At 40.0% G+C, this 10103-nt stretch overlaps 1 protein-coding gene across 2 annotated transcripts; it reads right to left on the reverse strand.

Moving 5' to 3' along the window:
* Positions 1 to 3478: 3478 nt before the first annotated feature.
* On the reverse strand, positions 3479 to 9567 carry LOC105059788 (delta-aminolevulinic acid dehydratase, chloroplastic). Of its 2 annotated transcripts, none has more exons than XM_019855668.2 (13): positions 9291 to 9567; positions 8668 to 8987; positions 8392 to 8503; positions 8198 to 8271; positions 7520 to 7588; positions 7358 to 7441; positions 7208 to 7277; positions 5621 to 5676; positions 5408 to 5529; positions 5203 to 5274; positions 5036 to 5117; positions 4867 to 4944; positions 3479 to 3872 (listed from the first exon to the last, which is right to left on the reverse strand). In XM_019855668.2, exons 1-13 carry the CDS (start codon positions 9550 to 9552, stop codon positions 3702 to 3704), a joined length of 1572 nt encoding a protein of 523 aa, XP_019711227.1. In that variant the 5' UTR covers positions 9553 to 9567; the 3' UTR covers positions 3479 to 3701. The 2 variants fall into 2 exon arrangements, with proteins under 2 accessions (XP_019711227.1, XP_010941532.1); XM_010943230.4 differs by having other exon boundaries at positions 8668 to 8980; positions 9291 to 9436.
* Positions 9568 to 10103: the final 536 nt, after the last annotated feature.

Raw genomic sequence — 10103 nt, forward strand, 5'->3', positions numbered from 1 at the left:
ACTCAGGAGTGGAGGGGGGCAACTGTTGGGGGATACCGACCGTTCCTGCTCACGATGGCTCATGGTCGGACATACCCGACCGACCGCCCGACCGCCCGACCGCCCGCTCGCCCGCCCGTCCGACCGACCGACCGGACGCCATCACCGGTCGATTAACGGCCCTTTACCGACTGAGGATATGTCGGTCGGGCAGACCTTTCCCACTCTCCCGACCGACAGAACCGGAGAGTCCGATGGCCGACTCTCGCAACATGCCCAGCTGATTATCAGAGGGGCCCGAATCTTCGCCCGACGCCACACAAATGGCCACCGACCTAGGGTCGGTCGACTCCTCCGATCGCCGTACAGCTGCCAGAGACTGTCAGCCCTGACAGCGACATGCGGCACTGCCACCTAAGGGCATTATCCCGCCTAGGGCATTGTCAACCCTAGTGATTTGACAGCCTCACGGCGGTGTGATACTTTCACGGCGACTCTGACAGTCTACAGTGAGTTGACAATTCCTCAATTGTCCGCGCCATTAATGACGGCGCCATACCACGCTCCACTATATATATATCGGGGAAGACAACAGTGCAGGGGGTCTGGGAAACAACAGGCTTGCTCTCTCTAACTCTCTCTTTCTCTCTCTCGATTGAGCTCTCTGTCTTCATTTCACTGTTGCCCAGTCACCTCCCTGACTTGACCGTCGGAGGGTCCCCGTCGGAGTCACCACCGGTCTGTGTGGACTTCCTTTTTTGCAGGCGCTCGTTCCCGGCGACCAGGCGATGAGGGAATTAGTAGCAACAAGTTCATTATGCATCAAAGAGAATTCAGATGATGTAAGGCATCCATGTTTGGCTTCAGCAGAGAAGAAAAAAGATTTTCTGTTGAACAATCGCATTCACATTGGAGTATATATTGCTCATATATGTAAAACAAAGGAGATCTACATGTAGATTGGTTGGTCAAGCAGGGATTGCGTTAAACCGTGAAAATTTTTTTATCGTTGTACAAATAGACAAATAATTATTTAATAGAATATTTAACAAATTGATTTTTGTTAATAGCAATCGTGATTCTTGATTTTTATGACTGATAAATTTGGGTTAGTAGGTAACATTGGAGCATGATTTTTATGACTGATTCATAGGCTTAGTATTGTCCCTTCATGTTTGAAAAACTAATTGCATCGCTGCATGCAGGTATGTACAATGTGCCTCCTTATTCCATACCGGCAAACTATGAGTAGATATGATGATGTAGTGTAGTATATGGCTAATCATGACTCGATGCAAGGGTGAACCATTATATGTGGCTAATCATTCATTCAGCTTTCACAAACACAATGAGAAAAAAATTAAATGAGATGCGGATAAAAGCCATGAGATTAAGGAATAAGTAGAATTCAATTCATATTGACAGCCACAATGAACTCAAACAAAAACGGAACCCCTTGTTTTGGAGGAAAGGGTCCAGCCCACCGTCCGAAAACTTTGTCCTGCTCTTTACTTGAAATTAAGTAGAGATCCAAAGAGCCTCTACTTAATATGGTATAAGGTTGACATTATTGGTGAGTGTTAGAATTTGATATCTCGAGATTCGATCCACATTGAGTCTATAACGAGGTCCGCGACGATAAAGGAGTCCAATGAACTCAAGATCAATCTAAACGGAGTCCGAATGAAAAAGTTACGGTTGAAGAAAATCTGCATGGAGATCGGAGCGACAGACGCCGGCAGCGGGCTGGCGAAGGCGTTGCGTGTAGGCCGGCGGTGAGCTCACGGGCGCACGCGGTGCGTGGCCCAGGCCCAGGCGGGTCCGCACGTGCAAGTGTAGCCAGCGTGTGACTCTCGCACGGTCCATGCATGGTGCATGGATCGACGATCCATTGGGGCCGCGGTGGACCGAACGGGCATTTTCCGCCTGCTTCTCACAGTCCACCATGGACAAGCAGCATTTCGGAGCCATTTTTCGTAGTCTACGGTACTATTTCATAGATCGGTATGCGATCGGGTGGTTGCGGATGATTCTGATCGCGATCGGATGGTTGTCAGCAGTTCTAGGAAGATCTGCAAGCTTGTAGCATATGATGAGGCATGATCGAATGGCCCATGGATGAGCCGATCGAGATCTGACAATTTAAAGACGTGTTCAGGTGATAATCGGAGTGCATATCCGATCAAGGCTCGAATTCTGTTCTTTAAAAAGATCTGTGGCAGCGAACAGAGGACAGCACTGCGTGGTGTGTTCGACCGAGGATCCAGAGCAGCAGTAGATCAAGAGGAGCCGATAAAGAGCAGAGGCAGGGGTGCTTCAAGAAGACTGTCAGACAGCAGACAGCGGTTATTTCAGAGGTTCACAAGATCTTTCTAGAGAGAGAACTTTTGTGAGGAAGTACTTCTTGTGAGGGAGAAATTGGGTATACAAGAGTTGAGGATGTGATCTTTTTTTATAATTTTTTTTCATAATAAAACTTATATACCTTATAGAGACGAGATTTTTGGATGATCCACATATTTGATTGTATTTTTATTCTGTTTCTTCTTTCTTCCTGTTGTGACGTGTGGTATCGAAAAGATCACGTAAAAATGATGCCTTAGCCAAACATCTCCAACAGTGAGCATTTGAAAAAACAAAAAAATCAGAAGAAAAAAAAAAAAATCTTGGGAATGCCGAATGTAGCAAAACAATTCCTGCACCCTCATGGCCAAATAAATGAAGAACTACTCTAGAGTAACAAAACCATTTCCAAAATCCACTCTATGTTCATCCACTGGCCTTGCGCAACAAGCAACCCCACAAAATCAGCACTGTTCGACACATTCTGACATCTTTGTAGATTCTTTTCACAATCCACCGGCCGTGCGCATTTCCACACCTCTGCTCCCTGCTGCTACTTTTCGCTTTCCGTCTTTTACGCATTCTTTTCCGGTTTTCTTTGTAGCGTTCTTTGTTCTCAATCAATAGGTGGGCCTTGGTGAGAAAAGAATTTTTACAGTGTGAACACAATCTTCTGGATGCGTCCCCGTCAATCAGTTTTTGTTTTTTTTTTTTGTTTTTTTTCCCTATGTCGTCATCACCTCATCAATCGGCCTTTTTTTTCCCTTTTTTTTTTTTGGTCGCTCTGTATTCACATCTCTGCCCCTTTCCAACATCTTGCTGCTGCACTTGAGTCCTTGTCCTTTTCTTAAAGAAAACTAAATTATTTAAAAAAAAAAAAGAAAAAACCATTCCCTCTCTGCAGCAAATGTGCCTATCTCTCTTGCCACAGCTTTCTCCTTGAGCTCCCAATTTTCTTCTGCTCCACCTGCAATCCACACGGTCAGGTGCTTAGGATAACTAAATTCACAGTTAGGAGGCAGAGATTGTCCATAGGAAAGCTAAGTCAACAAACCAGCAGAACCCAGTCTCTGTGTTAACCAAATTCGCATCTAGGGATTGCTCATAGGAAAGACAAATTCACAAACCCACAGATCACAATGTCTGTGGACTCAGATTCACCAAGGAAGACTACTTCGGCATTCCCTCTTCTGAAAGATTTTAGTTTCTCAGAAAAACATGAAGTTTCAACTGTTTGTCATGACACAGAAACAAACTCATCACACTTCCAACTTCCATTGACTAATCCGACTTGCAACAGGAGAATAATTCAACACGAAAAGTACAAGGCTTTCTGGTGTCTCCATTAATCTAATTAGAAAATTTTGGGTGGCATCAATCTACTTCGACTTCATGCCGCATAAAACACTTGCAGCTTGACGAGCAAAGTAGGTGAGGATGATGTCTGCACCGGCTCGTCTGATGCACAGCAGCGATTCCATCATGACCTTCTCTTCATCAACCATTTTCAGAGCCCCACCAGCTTTGATCATAGAATATTCACCAGAAACCTGAAAGAGAAGGAAAAGAAATAGATCACCTTAGAGAAAAAAGGATGTAAATGAAAATTATTTGCAATAGTAAAAGATAATATCATGCATTTGGGTGCATATGAACAAAAAGGTAATTGTAGCAGCTTCAAGAGAAAAATTCTAGATGGTTGAAGCAGGTTGATCACATCAAAGAGAAAACAGTAGTAGCTTCAAAACAAGTCCCCCTTCTCATTCAGGTCATAGACTAGTTGACAACCAGGTAGGGGAGGATGTAGTCCATAAACCAGAAAAACAAAGGCCTGCCGCTGCAAGTAGCAAAAAATAATAGGAAAGACCTTTTAGTAAAGTAATATTACATTGTTCACAATTTTTCCAAGTGGCATTAATACATGCACAGGTTGGTTCAGTCAGCTTAAGCTTGTTTCCTGGATTTGGATGACATCCACAGCCAACAAACTGTCTATTCTTTGTATAATAAAATATTTTAACTAATTCAAGTTCAGTTATATAAGTTACTGAGAGCAATTTCACTTTTCCTATTTTGCTAAATTCTCTTATGACATGGAGAAGAAAGAGAAAACATACATCACCTGCATGAGTGTCCCTACTAGTATACATGCATCAAGAAACACATGAAGAAGGGTTGTTGGTTATGGTAGACATTACTACAACAAAAGCTGAAAACTATTCATAGGCATAAAGGGTGATACTCCTAGTTAGGGACTATTCGCCAAAGTGACAAGAAAGCACCAAAAGGTGGAGAGAGAGAATCAGAGCACAACTAATCAAAATCGTCATCCATGGACAAAGCTGCCTATTGCATACTGTCACCAGCAAAGGCTCGAGAATCCAACTAATAGCTAGGTAGCAGATTAATTGACAGATAAATAGTTCTCAAAGCAGAAACACATTTCTTATGCAAAAAGTTCAAAAGTATGACAAGCAGGTGATAGTGTCTGCAAATGGAGGTTTGCAAGATGCTCAATAAAGTTGTAAAGGCAATATTGTTTACCTGATATGCAGCAATTGGTAAAGCAGAGTTATCACGCAGAAGGCGTACAACATCCAAATAGGGCATTGCTGGTTTAACCTGCCAAAAAGCACGTGGTACTTGCACACTGAGGAACAAGCAAAGATATACTCAAGTTGATATGCACGCATATTCATGGAAAGAAATTTACCAAAAGAATATCTGCTCCTTCAACCTCATCTGCCTCAGTTTCAACAAGGGCCTCCCTGTAATTTGCTGGGTTCATCTGGTAACTTTTATCAAATAAGCCAGGCAAGCACTTAGTGTTTAGCTTAAAAAAATAGATAACTTCCATAGTTTTATTGATGAGATGCATACGTTTTCTTGTCCCCAAAGCGTGGATTGGAATCTAAAGCTTCTCTAAAGGGACCATAAAATGAACTAGCATACCTGTTCAAAACATTCATCATGCAAGTAATGCTTAGTTGAACGTTCATAAATCACATATAAGACTAAAATTTTGTCAGTAGTGACAGTTTTGTAACATGCAAAGATGTTGAAATCTAATGATGTCGCAATTTACTTTGCAGTGTAGGACATAATGGAGACTTCCTGAAAGCCTTCAGCATCCAGAGCTGCTCGAATTGCTGAAACTCGACCATCCATCATGTCACTAGGACTAACAACATCAGCTCCTGCCCGAGCCTATTTGCAAAATAGATATAAATTGACCAGAGGAGCTGTTAAGCAAACAGAATGTAATAATAACTTAAAAAATTAGGAACTTCACAAGTACCTGAGAAACAGCCTGTTTACACAACTGGTGAACTGTTTCATCATTCATTATAACTCCTGTAGAAAGGACAATTACAAATCTAGTTACTTCCAGTTAATGAACTGATATCAATAAAACCCATGCTATGCAATCCATGACCCACATTTGTATAATTTCAGACCTAGCAAAACAGGCAGCACTGTGTAAGACAACTATCTGACATTGTTTCCAGTCATCCTTTTATGAAAGTTCATATGTTTAAATAACTTCATTATCCTGCTCTCAAAGTATCACGTACAATATCTTTTGAATAGTCTTTGTCATGGTAGCACTCGCTGCAATAGTACTTCTGGATCATGCTAATTATCCATCAAGACGTCTGTCCTCACTTTGGTAGTCAGGTTAAGATTGTTAATAACTTTTTCGAAGAACACTCACCAAGGATCATTCACCTCTAAGCCTATTCTATCTATATAGTGTATGACCCTAATAGCTCTCTATTAGTGTCATCCTCCCCATAGAAGCAAGTTGGTTAAGAGAGGGGTCTGCAAGGAAACCTAAAGGTGTTCTAACAGGTAAAAGACCTAACTTATTGATTCTACAGTTCATACTTTAGATAGGGGAACACCTATAGAAGGTTTCTTGTCTTGGAAAGAATATAGACAAAAATGGAATGTTGCTTCAAAAGCTAGATACATTCTAACACATGGATTATAAACCAGAGAGCCAATTTGTAACACAATCCCCAGTTCACAATCTTATATCATGGCCCATTGTCAATGTGTTGTTAATACATGTATATTTTTTACTTAATATATACACCTTTGCTAATGCCATAAGCATAAAGGCTGTCTCCCTGTATAGTTTAAAAATGTTAACTGGTATTCATCTCGAAAACATGGAAACAAAGTCTACTTAACTTTCAAAATATCGATACAAGAGTATTAACTCTATATCACTGATGCCAGTCCAACTTCAAATCAAATAATAAATATTTTGGACAGTAGATGGAATTTGAAAACAATTTCAATTTCTCACATTTACAAATTTTTAGGACACCAGGACATGCACATTCTTCTTCCTTTTTCTTTTGTAAAAATTTTGAGTGGGCCAAAAGGATAACTGTGACCTGTTCATTTCTTGTTCAGCAAAAAAAAAGCAATATGATTAATTAAAAATTGGAGAACCAGAAGTAGCAGAGCAAACATAACTCTGATTAGACACTTTCTCAAAAAAACATTTTTTTAAAAAAAAGAATGGAACTTTACAATATCGGGGGGGAAAAAAATTAGTCTAGATTGACACACAGCCATCTATTTTATAAGCTTATAGTTAATGGTCTTCCCAAGAGAGTCCATTGTCTGTCAACCACTACCTTTCTAGAATTTTCCTTTGATTTACAGACCATTTTCATTAAAACACTATATAGCTTCATTAGAATTCAGCTCTATATCCATCTAGAATGAAAAGAAATGAAAAGAACACTAATATTCTTTGGATCCATACAACAGATGAAAAAACATTAAAACTAATTTTGACATGAAAGTAAACATTTCTGAGACCGATTTTATCAATTAAAATATAAATTGTAATATTAAAATGGCTTACCATCTTCCCTCACGATACCATCATGCCCATCAGAGGAGTAAGGATCCAGTGCAACATCAGTGTAAATAACCTAGAGCATTTTGAACATTTAATTTAAATCCTTGTTTTCAGAAAAGTGCAGAAAATGTTAAAGCATGAAAGATGACTCACAATATCAGGGTATTTGTCCTTAAGCAGGCGTATTGCCCGAGGGACCAAACCATTGTCATTGAATGCTTCATCTCCTGCTTGTGACTGGATGAACAAAAAAGTACAACATACTTCATATTTGAAGATGAAAAAAATAGTAGAAACTTGTATAAACATACAAACCTTTAATGCATCAGGAATTTTAGGAAAGAGCACAATACTATTCACGCCAACATCTCTTGCCTTGTAGACCTGTATAGAAAAGAGCTTTGGTAACGCTAAGGCAGCGTTTGATAGGGGCATAAGTTGGAATACAAGTTTCTTAATCCATTGTTCCAACATTTTAGTCAAACTCATTTGAACACGTAGATTAAATCACTTTTCAGCACGCAGAATAGGTAAATCACTGTTTTTTTTTTTAAAAAAAAAGGGAAGAATAGATTTTTCCAAGAAGTTGGTACACGATAGACGCTCTACTTTTTCTCCTCCAGATTCATTTAGCCCACCTAACCCAAGAGCAATTTACTCCTACCAGAAGGTGGAATAATTTAACCCTTCTTTTCTTTCCTCCAACTTATTCCATTTAGCCCAATTATTTGGAATTTTTTATTCTCTAAGCACAGCCTAAACTGTTTGCTAGGACTTGGCTGTTTGGAGATAGATTTTCATTACAAGCATTGCATGTTTTATTGTACATCTATAGAAAAAAAAAAACTCCTACTTCTTATCATTTGTGACAGCACTAATGCTCATAAATCAATAAGGTATTTTAAATAGAAGGACAATTCTTCCTTTATAAATGTTAACTATATCAACTTCCGGATAAAGATCAAACTCATGAAGTCTTCAAAGTTTAATTACCTCTTCAAGAAGACCATGTCTCCATCCCAACCTATAACATCCAGGCATAGCTCCAATTGGAACATCCTCTTCTCCTATAAATACCATTAGTTGAAACAAATAGTGAAATAACATAACCCTGTAAACAGGAAAATCATCAAATGCTAGGAAAAAGAGAAGATATCAAATACACAAGCTCACTGGTTACAACTGACCTTCATGAATAAATAGTGGCAGTACCAAATTTGAGGCTGACAAATTTGTCTCCTGGAAAGCATCTCTCAATGTGGGTGACTTTCTGTTACGGCGCGGGCGCCTAGTAAGTGGCTTGGATAAAAGAGGCAAAAATTAACATAAAGAACATCATTTCGGAATTTTTTTTCAAAAAAAAAAATCTAACAGCTAAAAATGTGAAGCAAATGCAGTCTCGTATCATTTCAAAGAATATCCTGCATGGTCATCCATGTCAAGGATTAGTTATTCACACATACAAGTGGTTTGACATTTGGGGTTCCTTTCGGGGCCGATGGTCTCCAAGGGGGTGGAGGATCAGGGAAGTTTCCAGCCACAGCAGCAGCTTCAGATTCCTCAATACTTAAGCCTGAGCTTTTCACCGATATATCCCCCTCCTTGCTTGCTCTAACGACCATGAGAGGTCGTGTCTCAGTTCTCCTCAACAAAGAAACAGATTTCCGAGCTGTTGATGGCTTCAAGCCTACATAACTCTGAACATCTACACTTCTAACAACTCTAACATCGCCCAGAGTAACAGAGGTCATCGTAACCATGACCAAGTTAATTAACCTGATTCCTTCGAACAAACAAGAAAAAAAAAAAAAACAAGAAAAAGAAATATTTGTTATCTAAAGAAACAAACAGACGAACACTATGTTGGCATAATATGATCCAACGCATCCACAACGAGACGACATTAAGTAACCTTTAGAAAAAAGTTGGGAATTTTACCCAAGATATGAAATCAATAAAATATCCGTAAAAGAATGGACGATAATCTGGAAAAAAAAATAAAGTTTTTTTTTTTTTTTTTTTGCGAAAGAGAAGGTAGTGCCAGAGAGAAAGGGAAGGAGGGAGGAAGAGAGAAGAGGATCCGAACCTGATGTATTATTGTCGGAGGCGTGGGGGAGACAAAGGGGGAGATGGACAAGGGCGGCGGCGGCGTTCGACGGAGACGGGGACAGCCGGGAGAAGATCGGGCGGTAGGTAGGATGGAGATATTCTGATAAGAGAAAAGAGCTTCCGCAAATGATAGGAAGCCACGCCGAGATCACCCTGCCTTCCCATTGGCTAAGCAGACAGAAAATATACAGCGCAACAACTACGGTCCTCAACCACCGTAAGACCTTGGCATGCGTCATAACTCACGCCCCTCAACTTTTAAAAGTTTTGAAGCCACCCCGAGTTTCTAAAAATTTCAAATGGGTCCTGCCATTCACCTTGAGCACCCTGGTATCTGAAGCAAGTCCTAGTTTCTTCTCGTCCCACCCAATCGATCCTTATCAATAGAACAAGAATATTATAGACTGGTGCAAACTCTGGCTGACATTTCTTTCAATGCACTTTGTATAAGGTAAATGATGGTTATGGCTTCTTCCATTAGCATGGTATGCCTTCAGATGCAAGGGATAAGGAGATCATTAACAAGCTCTTGCAGCAAAAGAAAAAGGCTTGAGACTCGCCTTCCGAGTTGCAAAAGAAGGACCAAATAGGTAGTGTTCTACATATAGGTGCCTTGGGTTGTCATAGTTGTTTTCTTTTCTTGATTTTGTATATTTGATGTATTAAGGGTCCTAGGTTGAATATTTTAGGATTCGTAGAATGTATTCCAATTTGGATGTTTTAGGGTTCACTTAGATTGGATGTTTTGTTTCGGAGGCTATTCCAACTTATTTTATAATCTCTAAATTAT

Source organism: Elaeis guineensis, chromosome 10 (genome assembly GCF_000442705.2).
Source record: "Elaeis guineensis isolate ETL-2024a chromosome 10, EG11, whole genome shotgun sequence".
NCBI classification, from domain to species: Eukaryota; Viridiplantae; Streptophyta; class Magnoliopsida; order Arecales; family Arecaceae; genus Elaeis; species Elaeis guineensis.